Source organism: Barbus barbus (assembly GCF_936440315.1).
Source record: "Barbus barbus genome assembly, chromosome: 12".
NCBI lineage: Eukaryota > Metazoa > Chordata > Actinopteri > Cypriniformes > Cyprinidae > Barbus > Barbus barbus.
Genome location: NC_136740.1, coordinates 2437223 through 2458944, shown reverse-complemented (window position 1 = coordinate 2458944; position 21722 = coordinate 2437223). Strand labels below are relative to the sequence as shown.

The 21722-nt window shown below is 37.3% G+C and overlaps 1 protein-coding gene across 3 annotated transcripts in view; it reads right to left on the bottom strand.

Moving 5' to 3' along the window:
* bckdhb (branched chain keto acid dehydrogenase E1 subunit beta) overlaps positions 1-21722 on the bottom strand; it is a 72793-nt gene that overhangs the window by 42784 nt on the left and 8287 nt on the right. For all 3 annotated transcript variants that reach the window (XM_079431029.1, XM_079431030.1, XM_079431031.1), the window contains exons 4-8: positions 19498-19631; positions 16695-16850; positions 13242-13350; positions 3390-3487; positions 1308-1418 (exon numbers count right to left, since the gene is read on the bottom strand). In XM_079431029.1, the coding sequence (XP_079287155.1) occupies positions 1308-1418; positions 3390-3487; positions 13242-13350; positions 16695-16850; positions 19498-19631 (608 nt within the window). The remainder of the gene's footprint in view (positions 1-1307; positions 1419-3389; positions 3488-13241; positions 13351-16694; positions 16851-19497; positions 19632-21722) is intronic.

The following is a 21722-nucleotide window of genomic DNA, read 5'->3' as shown; positions in this document are numbered from 1 at the left end:
AGTAGCCGACTATATTTCCCTATACGGAATATAATTATTAGTGGTGTCAAAATTAGCGCGTTAACGCAGACGATTAATTTTTTCAGATTAACACGTTAAAAATATTTAACGCAATTAACGCAGGGGCGGGGCTAGGGTTGGCCACCCCATTCTCAACTGCTGCCCGTCACTTTTTTCTTGAAAAGGATTGCGTTTATTTAGATGCAGAACGTCTTTATGACCACATCAAACGGGAGACGTTTCAGACGTGCGCTCTAACGTTGCCTCCGAGTCAAACGAGCGCGTAAGAGATACTGTGCTCGTAGCGCGCGCTCTTCAAATACACGCATAAAGGTGCCGACGCGCGCTGTAGCCTGTATCATTTCATATCAAACAGCGAAAGAAACTACGTGCATGCAATGTCGCAGTTATGCCATCAGTTAAGGCATGAAGTTACCAAAAAGGCGATTAAAGCTGCCTTAAAACTGTGTGCATGCATGCAATATGTTATACATGCGTCACATTTAAAAACTCCCTCAACTAAAACACCCGATTCAACTCTTCCGCTCATTAATAGAGACTTTAAGACCTGAAGTGGGCCAGAAAAGGTAAAGAGGTTTGTGAGAAAATAAAATGCGTGTCAGATCCGCGTCACGTTCAGCAGCAGCAGCTTTTAAAGCAATAGCAGGCAAATAAGCTAATAACCAGCTGCTGTGATGTCTATTAATCCAAGAACAAAAGAAAAAAAGAGGAAATCAATAACGTTTATAGTTTTAAGGGGTTCATCTATATTTAATTTAGTATTTAGTGTTTGGTAACTATTCATTTTCTGTATATTTCTGCTGAAGGGCACAGGTATGTCATTTATTATAATGGGTTCGTGTGAAGATTGTTTTAAGTTTACTTAAATTAGAAGTCTAATAAATGTTAAAATTGATAGCTCTCAATTATACTGTAATGCTGAATGGCTACAGTCAATGGTTAAATATTCAGGGGGATCTAGTAGTATTGATATCAGTAGTATTGATATTAAAAGTATATTTAAAAACTTTAATGTTAGGTGGGATTAATCTTAGAAAAATGTGCGATTAATTAGTAAAAAAAAAAATAATCGATTGACAGCATTGAATAATTATTCATAGGAATGATAGATTTTAGAGTTCAAGAGCCTGAATAAACTTTCCCTTTCCTTGTTTAGAAAAGAGCAGCTTCTGAAAATATCTCCTTCTGTGCTTCACGAAATAAGGTCCTGTGACGTGAATCTTCATTTTGGTCTGAACTATCCCTTTGGTTTGAAATAACCCAGCGAACATGTGTTCACATCATACCTTGCAAACGGTCTCTGCGTCCCAAGGCAAAATGGTCTGCAGGTCGATGAGCTCACAGGAGACACCCAGCTTCTCCTGTGCCATGGCAGCCACTTCCCTCAGCACATGCACCTGCAAGCCAAAGGTCAAAGGTGAACTCACAGTTAACGGTGAAGACTATACATATATAGTTAGTTCTATTGTTTGCTGCGGTTTCAGAAGCTCTCCAGCCAGTGTTGAGATGATGTTCAGATCAGACTTACAAACGTGGCTTAATATGATCCAGTAAAATACAGTAATAAAATGCAATTCATATATTATTTGTATAAATATATATATAAAAAACAGAATAAAAAGTAATAACATTTACAAAAACATTTTTCCATGAATGTTTGTTTCCGTTTCTATGTGACTTTCCTCAATGTTCCTCAACAGTTTCAATTTCATACCAAAACACTGCAAAAGTTCAAAAGTTTGAGGTTGGTACAATTTTTTAGGTAACACTTTAGTATAGTGACCAATTCTCTCTATTAACTAGTTAACAACTTGGCTGTTTATTAGTTAATTAGCACATATTCTGCATGGTCATATTCAACATGCCTGATCCTACCCAATACCTAAACTACTTTAACAACTACTTTAACTATTAATAAGCAGCAAATTAGGAGTTTATTGAGGCAAAAGTCACAGTTAATGGTTTGTTAATAGCGAGAATTGGACCTTAAAATAAAGCGTGACCATTTTTTTTATTATTTTTGAAAGAAGTCTCTTCTGCTTACCAAGGCTGCATTTATTTGATCAAAAATACAGTAAAAATGTGAAATGTTAAATATTATTACAATTGAAAAGAATTGTTTCTACATGAATATATAAAATATAAAGCTGAATTGGTAACACTTTAGAATAGGGAACATGTATTCACGATTGAGTTTTCCCTGAACAAACTTCTAATTTGCTGCTTATTAATAGCGAGTAAGGTAGTTGATAAGTTCAGGTATGGGATTTCATAGTGAAGATCATCAACGCCTGCTTCTACAGCGCTGCCTGTTTATCCTCGCCCACCGATTCTCACATGTAGTGTTTACAAGAGAGGCGAACACGCAGGTCTACGCAGAAACCAAATGATAAAGATGCTCTAAAGACAACAAGACGCTGTGCAGTGCAAAGTTGTGGAAAAATAGTCTTTGCTCTGCCTTTCTTCTGATCCCAATGTTAGGAAAGAGTGGATGAACTTTATTTTTAATGAAGATCCAGACCGCATCAGTAAGAACTTGGTCCTTTGTTCACTTCATGTTACCGCAGATTCATTTACAAACAAGGGACAAATTGACAGGATTTTCAGAAAGATTGGAACTAAAAGACGATGCTGTGCCGATTATATTGAATCCGACGGTCATGTCACAACACACAAGTGTGAGTGACTGTTTTCTTTATGTGATCACTATTGCTTTGTCTGTTAAACAGATTGTTTGATATGAGTATTTATGCGTTTTTTGACCTAAATCACAGCAGCGCCCAGCTGTAAAGGCTGTAGGCTGTTAAACATTCAAAACTGTTAGAAAATCATAGCAGTGGGCGTTTACTTCCGAGTCTACAATCCACCACGCCTATTCACAGAGCGTTCTGATGATGGGGGTTAAAAACAGGACAGAAAATAATCTATTACTTCTCAATTATGATGTTTTTTGATGCAAAAAATCTTAGCATTATAAGTGGACCTCAGAGAACAGTACAAAAGGCCCTTTAATGCCTCTTTAATAAAAGTATTAATTTATGTATTAAAAAAAAAAGTTGTAGCATACATCTGTAGCATACATCATAAATATTTTATTTATCTGGTTTGTGTCTCTCATGTAAGGAGTCTCGATGGGATGAATGAAAAGAAACAGGAGAGCACTTTTCATTAGAAACAAGCCTATTTGTGAATCACTGGCGAGGTCCTTGTTACCCCCTGACCTGTGACTCGTCTCTGCACCGTCCTATCAGTCGTTCAGCAGGATAAACCTGTGGAGTGTCTGAGCTGAGCTTCAGGACCCCCAGAGAGCTTTATAAATCCTAATCCGATGACGACCACAGGAGGAGTAGCTGTTCTGACAGACGTACCTGTGTTCCCCAGGCCACCAGCGTGAGATCACTGCCCTCCTGCAGCACCTCGGCCTGCGAGAGCGGGACCTGATAGGCTTCTGTGGGCACCTGCTCCACTGCAAAACAAAACCACACATCAGCCACCAAAGCCTGACATATTAAACATCGGTCAGAACATTTTAGATTAGGGAACACATATTGACTATTTACTAAGAGACATCAAACTCCTAATGTGCTGCTTTATTAATAATTCATAAGGTAGTTCTTAAGTTTAGGTATGCGGTTTACGTATTAAGGATCTAAAATATGGTCAAGCAGAATAAGACATTAATATGTGCTTTATAAGTACTAATAAACAGCCAATAGGCTAGTAATATGCATGCTAATAAGCAACTAGTCAATAGTGTTCCATAATCTAAAATATTTCTGAATTGTTTTATTTTTTTTAAATGAAAAAAATTGGTTATTTATTTATACTTTATTATGTCTTTCCATTAAATTAATTTAATACATTATACAAAGAACCATTTCGGTAACACTTTAGTTTAGGGACCAATTCTCGCTCTTAACTAGCTGCTTATTAGCATGCATATAAACTATTGGCTGTTTATTAGTACTTATAAAGCACATATTAATATCTTATTCGGCATGATCATATTTTAGATCCTTAATCTCTCCATACATAAACTTATCAACTACCTACTATTAACATGCAGCAAGCTGGCAGTTTATTGAGAGAAAACTCTTAATTAATAGTGACTGTGTTCCCTATTCTAAAGCGTAACCAACATTTCTTTCATAATGACATATCTTTTCCCAGTAATCATTTACTTTTTCTTCACATATTTTCTTTTCATTTAATTTGGAAATGGAACAATTTATTGAACTTTTAGACCAAAAAAAAAAGTATGCTTTTTTTGTTGAATATCATACATGATACATCAGGTTTTATGGTGTGAGAATATGGAGGAAAATAATATCACAGGCCAAAAATATGGTGGGATTTGGTGCAGATGCTGATATTTATATGCTCAAAAAGCAAGATGAAATTCTGATGCTTGCAATCTAAATCAATGAAATCTTTATTAAAGCAGATACTTACATAAAATGATAAACATATCAGTTGTCACCCTAACATGAGTTATTAAGATGATATTTAAATGCTTAGTTTGATGGTCAAAACATATAATCCAATGCAACAAACTGATGATCAAATTTGAGACATTTCTACAAAATGATTGATGAAGAATCAAGTGTTCATCTGGAAATATTACAAAACTTATTCTTGCATTTACTTGATAAAATCAGTACAGATTTGACAGCAAAAAGACACGTGAAGCACCAGCTGAAGGTAGACGTTTGAAGAAGTACACTAAATGAGCTTTTACTTGATAAAGAACGCTATCAATCAGACAACAGAAGACATAGCAGATTGTGTGTGACAGGTTTAACAGCAACGTTTTGAACATGTTGATCACTAAGAGGCCTTAGAAACGTGCATCAAATACAGCAGGCTTTATAAGGTTAAGATTAAATCTATAAGTTTTATAGGAAACTGTTCTATTGCTCAATTACTGTATGTAAAGAGGGGGAAAGGACATGAAACCAAATGAATGCATGATGTTTTTTGACACGTCAGCTGAAACCCTTCCTATCCATCTGATGTTCATACTGGCAGTACTGAAAAAGTAAGGAACTGTAAGTTTGCATCAGGACAAGTTTTGCACGGCTGTAAGAAACAAGATAAAGAAACTAGCCAAAGAAATGTTGTCTCATCTTGCAGCACGAAGTGCAGAAAGAACTTTTCACAGCCGTCACGTCGCATGTCATTGTTTTTGATCCTAAATGCTCTTTATCTTTACGGTTAAATTATGTTTAATTAGAGCCATTTTCCTCATCCCAGTTTATAAGTCACTGAAGTCATTGTCTTTGTGGTCTTCTGGGAAATCTAACTGTTCTGACAATGAGGTTTAAAGTAATTTAGCTGAAAACTATTGAAGTTGATGTTAAGAGTGTACTTTTGCTAAGAATTAGAAACAGAAGCTTGTGAAACTTCCTTATGATCTTGTCTATACCAGTATGCATTTATTTTTGGCCTGCACTAGAAGTAAAAACTTTCTTTGGAAAACCAGCAGGAGCAGAAACTGAGCGTTTTTAATGTTTCACATGTACAGTAGCATTGCGTGTCGTTTTTCTGGCATATTAATTTGTTGACTTCAGATCTGGATAAATAAAAACTTGTGTCTTTTCCTAAACAATATTTAGCTGAAGCTAATGCTCATCCAGCACAGATCCAGATGGTCACAGCTTCCTTGAGAAAGTTTGTTTTTAATGCATCTTATGATCCTAACAGTTACTTTTACTATTTGGCAATGTCAATAGCAGCGCTATTATCGTTAACTAAAACTATTAAAACATTTTTGTTAAATTAAAAATCTTAAATAAAACGTGAATATTAGATGAAAAACTTAAATTTACATCAGTTATTTGCCAAGGGAACATTTGAATGTTTTTAAGCTGAAAATTGCTAACTGGAAATAAAATACAATCAAAACTAAAACTAAACTAAAACTGAAAAAAATCAAAAAATTAAAAATAATAATTATATATAGGCCTACTTAAAAATAAAATTCTAAATTATTAAAAACACTTAAAAAAAATAATAATAATAATACTGAGCATTTAAAAAAAATTGCCATTCAAAATTATTAAAAACTTTAGAAGCTTCAATACTATATTTTTGGAAAAAGTATTAAATTGTGGCAATATTTTGAAAGATTTAACGTACAATTATTCTTTACATTGCACTGAACTAAGCAGCAGTTCAGTTCGTATGTCATGAGTGATAGAGATCATTTTACTAGATTTTGGCCCACAGTGTGAAAGAAACCATCATATTCTTCAAACTGTCTCTGAACCCTTAAGTAATGTTTAGCAGCTACACATATAGCAAACCACTCCAGGATTTTACTGCAGTTTGCCTGCAGCACATCTGATAATGATAACCTCCAAAACAATATAAACCAGTAAAGTCATAAAACATTTTACATACTGGTCAAGAGCAAGAAATGAAACTGCCAAGATGTTGTGAATTGTGATTGAGGAGAATGAAAGGTCTGCTTAAGATTTACTACTGCGCTAAATTTCCAGAACTGGAGGACGCTACACTCCACTGAGGTCTACACAACATCTGACTCAGACATGCACAGCACAAGATGCCTAGAATCTCTAAATGTTTCTGACACCCATCTCTCATGTGCACAACATTACAACTACAAACACATCTAGAGTGTAAAATGTAGGGCAACCCCCAACTAACAATTTTTCTAGTGAACTTGTAGACGCGACTTTCGTTAGTCATCTAATTACATTCTTATATACATTTAATAACTCAAATATGTACTGGGGGAACTTACAGAGTCAAGCGCACACATAGAGCTTGTGAGGGAAGCCTATACACGGAGTTTCAGTTCATTTTTGTGATGCACTCCAGCTCAAGGAGACAGAGATGGCAGAAAGCACATCCTGTTTGTTTTCTTTAAGCACAATGTTTTGTTGATATTGTGAGAGTACACAGTTAAAAGTAGACCCTTTACAGTTTCGAATGATGTCTTACTCCTATCTGTATGAGCAAAAATGGCAGTGTTTTTTAAGTTGTTTCCACTGTTATCAGTGCCAGTGATTGCACAGCTTTGACAATCTGCAGAAACACTTGGATACAAAGACTGTCCGACTAATAAAATTTGGTCGATTTTGCCCCCTTCTCATCAACTAACGTTTAGTCAATTATTAGCCTTAATAAAATGCAACTCAGAGTAACCTAATGTTCATTCACAGCCTGTTTCTGGATTCCAACACCTGCGAGATTCTTGCAGCCAAAAAATAAAAATAATAAAGCCAAACACCACACTGAATGGAAAGCGGTTCAGGCTGAGCTCACTGGTGTGTGGTTCAGAAGTTTCCCCCCAGGGTTCGAGTGATTGATGAAGACTAGTAAAAACGCATCACTAATGCTCCAGACTCCTGCTAGTGGTAGACTGCTGGATGCCTGATGTGTGTTTTCAGCTGACAAGTGCTCTGTCATTTAAAAATATTATACAGGACTTGAACAAACAATGTGAACAGCTGGGAAACAGGCAGTATTTTATACCTAATGTGTTTTACCACCATTTGCATTTAATACAACCTCCAGCCTTCTTAACATAGATTCATACGGCTTTTGAATATTCCCCAGCTGAACCATCTATCATCAGCCTGTTGTTTCAGAAACGTTGAACGTAAGGGAATCTGCTTCTTACATTTCTCTTCAAAACTGTCTACAGTGGTTTGATAATATTGAAGTCAGGTGATTTGTCTGGCCAGGGCAGATGAAGAAGTTCATCTTGGTGCTCCATCTGTCCAGGTTTTATAATCATGACTCTATCTTTTTCTCATTTTAGCATTGGTGTCTGTGATTGAAGTTTTAGCTATAGCAGCTCTTTCATGGATGTTGCTTTGTGAAGTTCTCTGTGCTCGGTTTTTGTGGAAACAGGATCTTCAAGGTGGATATTGATATTTCAAGCAATTCTGTGTTGCTTGGTCTCAATCCTTCTAAGTGTTTGACTGTTCCTGTCATTCATCTTATATGAGGTTTTATATCTTATATCTTCTTTACTGATGAAGTCTCGCCATGCTACGAGTTCATAGTCTTTATCATAAAGACTGTTGTGCTTAAAACCATAACTCCTGCAAAAACAGCCAGAAACCTTGGAGTTGTGATTGATGATTAGCTGAATTTCTCAGACCACGTTGCTAAAACTGCCCGGTCCTGCAGATTTGCATTATACAATATTAAGAAGATCAGGCCCTTTCTCTCGGAACATGCAACACAACTCCTTGTTCAGGCTCTTGTTCTGTCCAGACTTGACTATTGCAATGCTCTCTTGGCAGGTCTTCCAGCCAATTCTATTAAACCTCGACAATTAATCCAAAATGGCGCTGCAAGATTAATATTTAATGAGCCGAAAAGAACGCACGTCACGCCTCTGTTCATCAATTTGCACTGGCTACCAATAGCTGCTCGCATTAAATTCAAGGCATTAATGTTTGCCTACAGAACCACCACTGGCTCTGCTCCTCTTTACCTAAATTCATTGCTTCAGACTTATGTGCCTCTAGAAGCTTGCGTTCTTCAAGTGAACGAAGCATTATTATACCATCCCAAAGACACACATAAACAATTTCACAGACTTTTTCATTAACTGTTCCCATCTGGTGGAATGACCTGCCCAACTCAATCCGAGCAGCTGAATCCTTACCCATCTTCAAGAAACGGCTAAAAACTCATCTCTTCCATCTTTATTTGACCCTCTAACTCTAGCACTCTCTATTCTACTTTTATTGTATCCGTCTTCTTATTTAAAAAAAAACACATTTAACCTTCTATCAATTGCATATTTATTCTGTAACTGCTAGCTTTTCTTGTAAAACTTACATTAGCTTTATATTTTTCTATTCTATCTACTTGTTTCTTAAAAAAATAAATAAATAAATAAATAAATAAAAACACTAGGTTTCTTTTTTCTATATTCTATCTACTCGTTTTCTTTATAAAAAAAATAAATAAGTAAATAAAAAACTTTGTGTGTGTACTGCGTTAGGCTAGCCAAGACTTGTAATAGCACTTGCATGTTGTTGCTCGTTTGTTGGTTTTGATTGCTTATAATGTCCTCATTTGTAAGTCGCTTTGGATAAAAGCGTCTGCTAAATGACTAAATAAATAAATAATAAAACACCAAACAAATGGACTGTCGTTCCAAACCCGTAAGACCTTCGTTCATCTTAGGAACACAAATTAACATTTATGATGTAACCCGAGAGCTTTCTGACCCTACATAGACAAGGTAGTTGCATTGCTGTCTATGGAGGGTTAGAAAGCTCTCGGATTACATCAAAAAATACCTTAATTTGCATTCTGAAGATGAACGAAAGTCTTACAGGTTTGGAACGACATGAGGGTGAGTAATTATGCAATTATGTAAAAATGGGTGTTCACATTATTTTTGTCCAACCCCAGTACGTTTATGCTAAAGACATGAAAAATCCCTCACATCGATATCATATTTCTGAAGACATCCATTGCAGTGTAGACAATATCAATGACTATAATGGGTGTGAATTTCGTCACAATGCTAAAACAATTTAAACCCCATCAACTAGCATCAACTAGCCAGAATCTTGCCATTTGACTCTTTGCAACCACCCTAGCAACTGGCTAAAAGCATTAAAGGTGCAGTAAGTGATTTCTTGGAAATGGTGTTGACATTTGATATCACTGAAACAAACACCTCCTCTAGGGCTGTGCCGATAGAGGATATATTGTGTATCGACGATAGCAAGACGATTATTATTATTACTAATATTTTATGTTCTCTTATTTTTTTTTATCACGCTAGTAATAATATCTAATTAATATTAGGGCTTATTTGTTCCATCATATTTATTTTTACACTGTTGCATGTTATATCAATCACACATGATTCTGTTTATGAACGCAATGGCTGATCAGAGGCGTTGATGAGTCACCGCTGAAACATTGGAGATTTGTTGTTCAGCGCGCACTGACTGAATCGCAAATTCTCTCATCATACAAAGATGTATGTGCGCTGTAAATGTCATTGCACACGGAGTCCGAAAATTTTGTCCGAAATTTTCGCACATTAAAAAAGACATACGACCTCACGTTGTGTCAATCATGTTTACACACTGCCTCTGAAATTTTCGTCCGTCATAAAAAATTCGGATTGGGTTAGATTTTTTGTGTTTTCCGCATCCGTGGCAAGCATTTTGAGAGGTGTTTTATCAGTTCAGAGCCACTGTACAAGCGAACGCCAAAATCCAGAATGTAAACATCCTGAAGTAAACTTTGAATCGCCAATGATAATCCCGCTGCTCCTTAATAAGAAGGAACTGTCCTTCCTCTCTATATCTCAGGATTTCCCAATATTTCTCACCCATCACGAGGGGACACTCCCCTTACCGCTGACTGGCTAGAAGTGTGTTTTGGTGCTCGGTCCGATCCACTCGGTCCAAACAGCGTTTCTCAGAAATTACTTAATGCACCTTTAAAAACACCTTAGCCACTGCACAGCAGCAACCAAGCAACCAACAACAAAAAAAAACACAGCACGGCTTCCGGTTAGCAGCACAATGGAGTAGATTGTGTGTGTCTCTCTTCCCCATTCAGTCTCGTTTATTTCTTCAACTACCCCTCCGATCTTTTTTTGACAAACTATAAAAACCAACTAAACGACTTGTGAATAGCAGTGTCCATCTAAAATGGCGAGTAAAACAGCAAAAACATCTAAGAAAGAAGCCAACGGAGCCGAAGCTTTCCGCTTTGTGGTCCGCTTTCATCGTTACCAGCTAAAAGATAAAGTCATTCGCGAGGCATGTAAAAAGCGAGGCGAATGTTTTGTTTAGCAGATGTTTTTTGCACCCGTTCAGTTTTAACAGGCTCTAAAACTGTCTTAGAAAGTACAATTGTTGAATACCAAATTTGTGACTGAAGAACAAGTTTCATACACGGGACTGTTAAAAATTTGTGTTTGGGGGTTAAAATGTGTTATTGGGGAACATGAGGTTTGTAGGTGAAATAGGAGTAAAAAAGGAAGTGAGGTATCTGTTGAGGTACGCAAGTTATTGTTCAGTAGTTCAAGGGGAGATTAGGGGTTGTAATCTTATGGAAGGGTTTTTTGGGGGGGTTTTCCTCTTTTGTCTTTATCTCTGTTTCACATCACATGGATCAGGGTCTTGCAATAGGTATTCACAATTCAAATGGCTGGTAATACAACAAGATCAAATATAAATATTCATTTTATCTCTTGGAAAAAGGTTTAAATAATATTAAGACCAAACAAGTTCTCACATTTACAGTCCCTTAAAGGAGATATAATTTCTTTTTGCAAGAAACCAATCTTCACATTTCTCATGTATAAAGAGTGCATGGATTAGTCACTGTTTTCACTCCAAATTTGGTGTGAAGGCAAGATGGGCAGCGATTCTTGTATATAAGAATATTGCTTTTGAACCGGAATCAGTGGTCTCGGATCCGAATGGTCGTTATGTGATTGTGTCTGGAATTTTACAAACAATCCCAGTTGTTTTAGTATGTATATATGGCCCCAATTGGGACAATGATACTTTTTTGCTCATTTTTATTCTGTACTCCCTAATCTTGACAGTCACCACATAGTCATAGGGGGAGACTTTAATTTGGTTCAAAATACAATATTGGACAGGTCTTCTTCAAAACAGTCCACATTGTTCAACTCTGCCAGACTTTTAGAGTCTTATACTAAACAGATTGGCCTGTCTGATCCCTGGAGATCAAGGTTTCCAACTAGCAAACTCCTCTCCTTTTCACATGTTCACCATTCATATTCACGGATCGATTTTTTTCTTTTAGATAACAGAATGAAGCACTCTGTCAATTCTTGTGACTATCATAGTATAGTCATCTCCGATCATGCCCCCACCTCTTTGGACTTAATATTCCCACAAGCCAGGACTTATTTTAAGCAATGGAGATTTAGTTCACACTTACTTTCTGATAACAATTTCAAAGATTTCCTTGCATCTCATAAATGTATATTTTGAAATAAATGACAATTCTGTTAGCAGTATTATGGGAGGCATTTAAGTCTCATATGCAAGGACAGATAATTTCATATGTCTGTCAGTTAAAGAGATCTGAGAATTCTAGGATGGATATATAATATCAGACCAAATTTCTAAACTACATCTCCAATATTCTCTGACCCCTTCACCCACAATTTACAAAAAACGGCTTTAGCTTCACTCCGAATATAACTTTTAACTCAAAGTTCGTACGTCGGACGTTTTGCTGGACATTGTAGTTGGCGGAGCAGTAGCTCTGGTCAAACGCTTAAGGATGCGCAGACAGGGAAAGCAAGCCGGCGTGCTCGTGAAGCTTCGTCAGCGTGGATTTCGAATGCCGTTGCCTAGCATCCATCTGGCTAATCTCCGCTCTCTACCCAACAAAACGGACGAACTCCTTCTGCTCTCCCGGACAAACAAGGATTTTTCTAACTCTGCTGCTCTGTGTTTCACGGAAACCTGGCTAAATTGCGACATACCGGACAGCGTACTACATCTGCCTAATTACCAGCTGATCAGAGCATCATCGCCGATAATGAATGCGATATTAATAAACAGAATTTTCCCTTGCTGTGAGGCTATTTAATGCACCCATGCATTTTGTCCTCTCTTGAGTTTCCTTAAAAGGGTCGTATTATGCGTTTTCATGCTTTCCTTTTCTGTGTGTGTGTTATGCAGCTGTTTGTGCATGTATAAGATTTGCAAAGACACAAAGTTCCCAGTAAAGGGTTTTTTCTATCTAGAACAAAAGGTTGACCAAAACTTGAGCTCACAATTACGGTAAGGAATGTTACGTTTCCGATAATCGCTTGAGGTGTTTGGCCAACACACTGGGTCTGCTGGCCAAGTAGAGCACACTGCGCTTTTCAGAAGGAGGGGCTTTGAAGAAATCCATGCATTTTAGAGAGACTAGGCATAGAGTAGCTACAATAATGTACAGTGTGTGAAATGATGTTTTTTGAACATTAAAGCATGCTAACATTCTATTACACCCAATACACAATATAATGATCTTTGAAAATACCATAATATTCCATGTAGCATCTCAATTTATACGAGTTCATAAAATCTACTTGCATAATAATTTGCAGAAAAATGTGACTTTAAATCAATTTACTACACAGCATGTTACGCTGAAAAACAGGTCAACTAATGTCAAGAATCTCATGTCAGATGCCCATAATCCCATTGTGACTGTTCATGATCTCTCACCTGCTGCTCTGTACAGGATTTTGGGCTCAAAGAAGATGCAGGGGTTTTGATCAGCGATACAGGCCAGAAGAAGCCCCTTGGCCTGGACCGGACCTCTCGGCACAACAATCTAACAGAGAGAGAAAGGGGGAAAGAAAGCTATTATGTGTTTCATAAAAAGGAAAACAAATAAACTTGATGTTTACACATTTATAAGGACACATAAGACATAAGGCGGCATTGTGTCTCCCCACTGAGCTCATTTTAAAGATGCCTCAAGATGGAAAAAGTGATTCACTATCAAAAGCCAAGTGTTCCCAGCAGCAACACAGATTTTCGAAGTGACCCATTCTAACGGAATAGACCATTACAGATGAAGACACAATAAAAGATTTGCCACACAACAACAAAGACTGGTGATGCACAGAGAATCAGATGGTAAATCCGCTAGCACACTCCATATGTCGGCTTATTAAATGTCAAGCATGCAGTCATCAGACTGATCAGAGAGTCAAACATCCATCTGCTTTGAATCTGATGCAAACTCCAATTTTTCTGAGCGTTTCGATGCAGCTTGAGAAATCTGTTGTAGTACAAGTGAGACGAGTAAAGAGCCGCTGCTACCTCACACTGTTGCGTATTTTTAGCACATAGTGCTGCTTTTTTTTATATTTTCTATATTTCTGCATAAATATGACCCAAAACATCAGCTGATTTTCACATAATTCCTGAAAGTAAACAAAGATAATACAATAAAACAAATGAGACAAAAATATTTTATTTGTCATTTATTTTATTCAGGAAAATGATCCAATATTCCATATATGTGAGTGGCAAAGTATGTGAATCTCTGGGATTAGCAGTTAATTTGAAGGCGAAATTAAAGTCCATCTGTTCAGAGGTGTTTTTAAACAACAGGATGACTATCAGGTGTCAGTACATGCCCCGTTTTCACAAACAAAGAAGATCTCTGGGGAACTCAGAAAAAGAGTTGATGTTGCTCATCAGGCTAGAAAAGGTTACAAAACCATCTCTAAAGAGTTTGGACTTCACAAATCCACAGTCAGACAGATTGTGTACAAATGGAGGAAATTCAAGACCACTGTTACCCTCCACAGAAGTGGTCAATCAACAAAGATCACTCCAAAAACAAGACCGTAAAGATGGTGAGCGCCTGTCGGGCTAGTTTGTACACGTCAGCAGAAGTTTGCCCGATACAACATGTTGAATTGGCGTCTGGGCTGTAGGCATGAGTGAGAACTCTGATTGGATGCCCAGTTTAGTGAACAAGTCCATGCACGAGAATTAAAATGAAAGTAATAAAAATGAGTAACTGAAGGCGGCTGTTCTAATGTTACGTGATCTTTCCCAAACATTTTCATAAAAATTATTAAAGTTATCAACATTACTGATATTCAAAAAGTTAGCAAGCACTTCTTTGTGTACGTTTCGTATACCTGCATGTATCTCGTTTATCTTTGTTTCAGTTTCTCCTTTTGAATGACAGACACATACTATTGATAGCTGCTGATATAGACCGCTCATTCCTCTCACGCAGGTGCAAAACAGTTGCATAGGACCCCAGGGTAACTTCTAAGCAGCTAAAGGATTTCTCACATTGGCTAATGTTAATGTTCATGAGCCCACCATCAGGAGAACACTGAGCAACCATGGTGTGCATGGCAGAGTCGCAAGAAGAAAGACACTGCTCTCCAAAAAGAACATCGCTGCCCGTCTGCAGGTTGCTAAAGATCATGTTGACAAACCAGAGGACTATTGAAGAAATGTTTTGTGGACGGATGAGACCAAAATAGAACTTATTGGTTTAAATGAGAAGGTATTATGTTCGGAGAAAAGAGCACACTGCATTCCAGCTTAAGCATCTTCTCCCGTCTGTGAAACATGGTGGTGGTAGTATCATGGCTTGGGCCTGTTTTGCTGCATCTTGGTCAGGACGGCTTGCCATCATTGATAGAACAATGAACTCTGAATTATACCAGCAAATTCTAAAGGAAAACATCAGAATATCTGTTTAAGAACAGAGTCTGAAGAGAACGTGGGTCATGCAGCAAGACAACAACCCCAAGCACACAAGTCATTCTACCAAAGAATGGTTAAAGAAGAACAAAGTTAATGTTTTGAAATGGCTGAGCCAAACTTCAGACTTTAATCCAATTGACATGTTGTGGAAGGAGCTGAAGCAAGCAGTTAATAGGAGGAAACCCACCACCATCTGTACTCAGGAATAGGCTAAAACTTCTGTCATTGTGAAGGACAGATCAGCAGTAATGTTACCTGCAGTTACTGCTGCAAAATAGGGTCACACCAGATACTGAAAGCAAAGATTAACATACTTTTGCCTCTCACAGATGTGTATCACTGGATTATTTTTTTCAATAAATGACAAAGTATATATTTTGGCTCCTTTGTTTGGGTTCTCTGTCTATTTTCAGGACTTCTGATTATTAAATCTGATGATGTTTTGGGTAATATTTACGCAGAAATATAGAAAACTCCACAAACTTTCAAGCAGCACTGTATATTCTGCTTTGTGTCCTCTACTCAATTATAGTGTAACACCTTTTGCAAACGAAGTCCTTCACAGCCTATGAGAATCTCTGCGGCTGTTTTTACTCTGTCTGGATTCAACTTAATGCCCTACAGACCTCTGAGAGATGTAAAGTACAGTTCAAAGATTAGGGGTGAGTGAGATTTTTTTGTTTTTTTAAGAAAACAATACTTATAAGGCCCATTTACACCAAGAACAATAACTATGACAATAAAAAAAGTATTAAATCCATCTAATTTAATGAGAAAGGGAAGTCGATAACGACTCAGAGGAACCGTTAGTGGATCCCTAATATATCTGCACATAGACGGATCTGCTGATAGACGTGGCTTTCAAATGCTCCCGTGTGTTTCTGTGAAGAGCTGAAGCGATGATCATTGTAGCCAATCACAGTCATATCAATTGAATGATTTCTGAAGATCATGTGACACTGAAGACTGGAGTAATGATGCTGAAAATATAGCTTTGATCACAGAAATAAATTACAGTTTAAAATTTATTCACACAGAAAACAGCCATTTTAAATTGTAATAAAATTCATACTTTTACATTTTTGACTGCATTTTTGCTCATATAAATGCAGCCTTGGGGAACAGAAGAGACTTCAAAAACACACAAATTCTATTTGCATGGTGCTTTTTTGATAGATGACGCCATTCACTGACTGAATACAAGTATTTTAGTGGTTTGGTTTAGACTTTCCTTCATTAAAAATATAAATGTCCAATGTCTAAAATCATATAAAGAGAATTTTAAAGCTCATATTAATGCCTGATTCTGTGTGACCATATTTTAGATCCCTTAACAACTACCTCACTATCTATTAATAAGCAGCAAATTAGGAGTTTGTTGAGGCAAAGGTCACAGTTTTCTTTGAAAAGTGAGTTAAAGATGGTGAACTTCACCTTAATTCCAGGACAGTGTGCGAAGAAGGCCTCTGGACACTGGGAGTGATAGAGCGAGCCGTGACCCACGCAGCCCCACGGAGATCTGATGGTCAGCTTCCCGCAGTCGAACATGTTCCCGGAGCGGTACCGGTACTTGGCCGCTTCGTTTACGATCTTCAACAGCATCAAAAGATATAACAGAAACAGAGAAATAGAAACAGGACTTTACATTTACAACTCACATCTGTGTGCAAGAAAAGATGGACTCCGCTATGCTAACGCAGTCGTGTCCAAAACTCCTCTCATAAAACGCTTTTTAGTTTAAAAGGCTATTTTTCCTGCCATTTACGCCAATCTTTTAAAAATAAAGCGTGGAGCCAGGAAACTCTCTTACAATGCTGGACAACAACTGCTTGGGAGGAACAATGTAAATTGGGGTTTTATGGACTCTGACGGCGGCATAATTACATGATAATGAAGAGAATTAAAAACAAAAAAGCTTCCAGAAATATCAGAGACTGTCCAGACTCAAATCCTCTGTTCACCAGAGGGTCAGTTTTTGGTTGTAGAGAGTGACAAGGTGACTCATAACGGTGCAAACTGTTCCTGTAAAATATTCCCTTATTCTTGTCTCTGGCATTCGGTTGCCTTGACGATGGAGGGAAACTCATCCATCTTCAGCGAGACCCACAGAAAGACAGAAGCTGGACGCTTTGTCTTGCAAGTCAGGCAGCGTCTCACAAACAGCCCAAAACTACAGAGTGAGGAACCTGCCCTCATGCTGTTACGGACATCACTGTTTCTTGATATTAAAATGCATTAAATAGATACAGTGGAAGATAAATAGGGGCTCCAACTGGGGCTAGAGGACTGGTTATTAACAAGGGTGGAGTTTCTCCACGTCTGGAGAGCGTCAGTGCCACGGATCATTTCATAAAGTTAGCAGCTATTACACCAGCATTAAAGACTTCAAATAATTTGAGCTCAAAACTCACTTTCAGACAGCAGCGAGTGTTTGAAATAACACTCCGATGTGGATTATTATGATCACGCACTGATCTATATATAATGACTGGATTGCTCATTGCGTTCGATCCTCCATCTCACTATTCCCTACCAGCACAGGGCACATTGAGTCACATGCAACCGCTGACCTAAAATCACCCGATTTGAAGCGAATCAGTCACACGGGATTCATTTTTATGTTACGTGTATGTAAATTCATTTTTACTACAGATATAGATATATTTACAAGCGATGCAAAAGACTATGCACGCTAGCCATTAAACACAGTAAACATGGTAAATATGACCACTTGAAGAACTCAGACATCAGCTTCTCATTCTCTATCACAATCGTGAATTTATTTAGTAACATTTTATCTGTCATAAGCCTCATCTCCAGACTTTAGCTCCACGTAGCCTATGTCATAAAAACATAATAATGCTTTTTGTTCGGGAGCTCCCTTTGGTAGGCTACTCAGGTCGTATTTTTGATGGGAAAAAAAAATATAGAAATGATCATGATTTCTAAATGTGATCTACACTGGAACTACAAATCAACAGAAACAGACTCGACCGAGTAAGTAAGATGTGTGTCCTCTTTCTGTTGTGAAATAACGTATCATACCGCTTCACTATTTATCAATCCTGATCAATTAATTCATTATGATCAATGTATCGCTTATTATCGTAAAGCATCGATGCTTTTGGTTTTAAATCTTCAACAAAACATGCAAACAATTCTTTCTGGTCCTCGAATCTGATAAGAGTGTGATATTAGAGTCCAACAGCCGTCTGTATCACTCTGCTTGCATATATAATATATGGATTTTTTTATTAAATCGACACACTAGCTTTGATTATGGATGAAAAAAAAGTTACAAATATTATTTAATATAATTTCCATATATGGCTCGAGAGCCTATGGTTTCTGAACAGACTGTGGAATATCAGTCAGTCAAGCAAAACGCAACCATAGCAACGCCTCAGATTGACAGATATGTAAAAATTAACAGGAATTTTCAGACTTATGAGCGATAAGTTACTGTTTTGTACAAATTGTCATGTTAATTAGAATTCAAATGCATTTTGTTTTATTGACCACAATCACTGCTATTTGTCTGAGAGGGTCACTTTTGAATAATTTTGAAAAAGGGCAGGGTTTTGAGCTCCCAAAGACCCCCTTCTGCACGTGCCTACTACCAATCTCTGTAAAAGTAACACAGATGCTGCCATCTTTCTGAAGTCCTCCTGTAATTTGGCTCTGAATCTCAGGTCAAATCTGCCATATTGACTCCCCTCTACAAAATAGAGGAATACTCTATTTTAATATTATTGTACACTAATAGTCATCCATGTCATTTAATATTTTGGCTTTCATCACTATACAGTTTCTTCAGAGAAAATATTATTAAAATCAAAAATTTGAGCCGGGGACCTCTGATTGAGTTGACATGAATTGACCCTATTATTCCTTAACAGCAGAAAAACTAAGAAAACAAAAGAGAAATCAATTCATATGGATTACTTTTACAATGCTTTCATGAACTTTCTCTTCGTGATGTGTCAAAGTTTAGATGTAATAGACAGAAAAGAGGGACATAAATCTCTCAAGTTTCATAAAAAAAAAAAAAAAAGTGTTTCCAAGATGGATGAAAATATTATGGGTTGGGAAATACACGCTTTGGATCAAAGTAAGTGATTTTCTTTATTTCTGGGTGAGCTAACACTAAAAAACTAATAGCTAAGTATAAACGTGTTATAAAAAAAAAAGTCCATGGTGATGTTTATAAAGAAAAGACCCCTGAAAACAAGCTCACCTGATCAAACGCTGGGTAAATGTAGTCGGCAAACTGAATCTCTGCAATAGCGGTGGCTCCTGCAGCAGCTGCGCCGATCCCAAAACCCACGATGCCTTGCTCACACAGCGGGGTGTTAAACACACGGTCCTTACCTGAGGAGAAAACCACTAGATGTCAACCTACTCCACACTCCAATCAGTTTAAATGTGCGGTTTTAATCAGCATCTTCACAACAGGTACAACCGAAGCAAGAGCATATGAGACGAGACGTCAGGAACAAACACAAACAGACCTGATGCAGCAGCAGATGAAGTTTGGATGACTGCCAGCATGCTTCAACAGACCGTGGGCTTTTAATATATAGATGTATTATGGTTTTTATGCTATGTAGTATAAAGCAGGAAGTACTAACCTCAAACCATAAAATCTGCTGCAAAATGTTTTATTTTTTTTCCCCCTTCATGATTGAATTATATTACAAAACAAATCAGGATGAACATACACAACATCAGGGAAACACAAATACAAAGCCTTTAATTTAGTAAAGAACCACATGAAATAGTCCCTGCATTCAGAGCAGGAAGTTATTTTCATTCATACCAGAGCACTTGAACTGGACGCTTCACTAACACATGAGACATAACTGAAGATGTGATGAAATCACGCATGAAACCGTTTCTACACAACACCGAGTGAAAGCCATTAATGTTCTGGGTTCATGTCTATGGACACATGCTGCTGATTACCACATAATCACTGACTCCTTTCTCAGATTGCGAAAACAAGCAAAAATTGGGTTTCACGGTAATAAAGCTACAATGTCAAAGTGATTCAATGCACACTTTATGCCATCTGAGACAAGGTTTGAGGATCCTTCACACTTAAAAAAATAAAGGTTTATTGTCATTAATGGCTCAATGAAGAACCTTTAACATTCATGCAACCTTTCAATTTAAGATTTTTTAGATTTTTAAAATGCTCTTCGAAATAAGAAAAAATGGTTCTTTTAAAGACAGTGGTGTTCAATCCTGCTCCTGGAGGCTCAACATCTCGCAGAAATTAAAAACGCGAGACGCAGGCTGATGATACACGGGACAAATGTTTGAGCAATTTTGCTGTGCAGCTTTTTCAAGTCTTCTGGATCGGTCCTTTGTGAGTCAAAGTTGAAATTCTTTTATCTGACAAGGCGTTTAAAACGTGGCACGGCCATACACTGCAGTCTAACGCGTTTAAAGATATTAAACAAGTCGTTAGATTGGAATGGAAAAACCTGTTCTGTGTGAACAGACTAAGAGTTCCTAAATATTTAATTTGTTGTAGAATAAACTTGTGAATCTTTGATAGTCTAGTGTAATTAAATGGACTTTGTGTTGAATCTTAGTCCGAGTTCTGGCAGTTTCACACTCCTCTAGAAGGTGTCTTGTACTGGATGAGAAGCGCTGCACCACTCACATGGTTTTCCTTTAATGTATGTAATGACCCAGACATTTTTCAGTTGGCTTGAATAAAGTCTATGCTTCATATAAAAACAATAATATAGATTGCAAGTTTTCTTTGATTCACTGTTTTTTTTTTAAACACCTAAACTTAAATTCATAAATGCCACTGTTTATTCTTGAAATGAACTTTAGCATGTATGGTGATTAGATTCAGTGTTTTGGACTGCCATCTTGAACTTGAGAACGCAAATACAGAATGACTGGAGAAAAATAGATTCTCAGATTCATTGCAATTCTCTCTCCGGCGAGATCCATTCTGACCTTGTTTTTTCTGCATAGGTGCACTTGTGTGGACTAGAAACAGCCGTTTTCTGCTTGCTGCCAATTACACACAAACACATGCACACGCAACACTGAAGAAGTATATAAACCTGCAGAAGGTTTTAAGGTTGAAGTGAAATACAAGGGCAATAGCGGGCTTCTTTGCACAGGATATGCACTGTGAGAAAAGTACGCTTTGCTTGACACTGGTATTTCAGTATTTTCCTTTCCAAATGCTCGATGAAGACAATTTTAAATGCAGTATAAATTTAATACACAAAAACCCACTTACTGACAGATGTCTGCTTTCAAACGCTCATGTTCGCTTTTTAGAAAAATGTCCATAGTGATGTTTACAGAGAAAAGACCCTTGAAAACAAGCTCAATTTTTTCATTTTCCAGATTTACATCATGTTTGTGACGTGGCAAACGACTACAGTATTTCGATAACACATTGGTATAATTATTCATAAGACTGTGCGA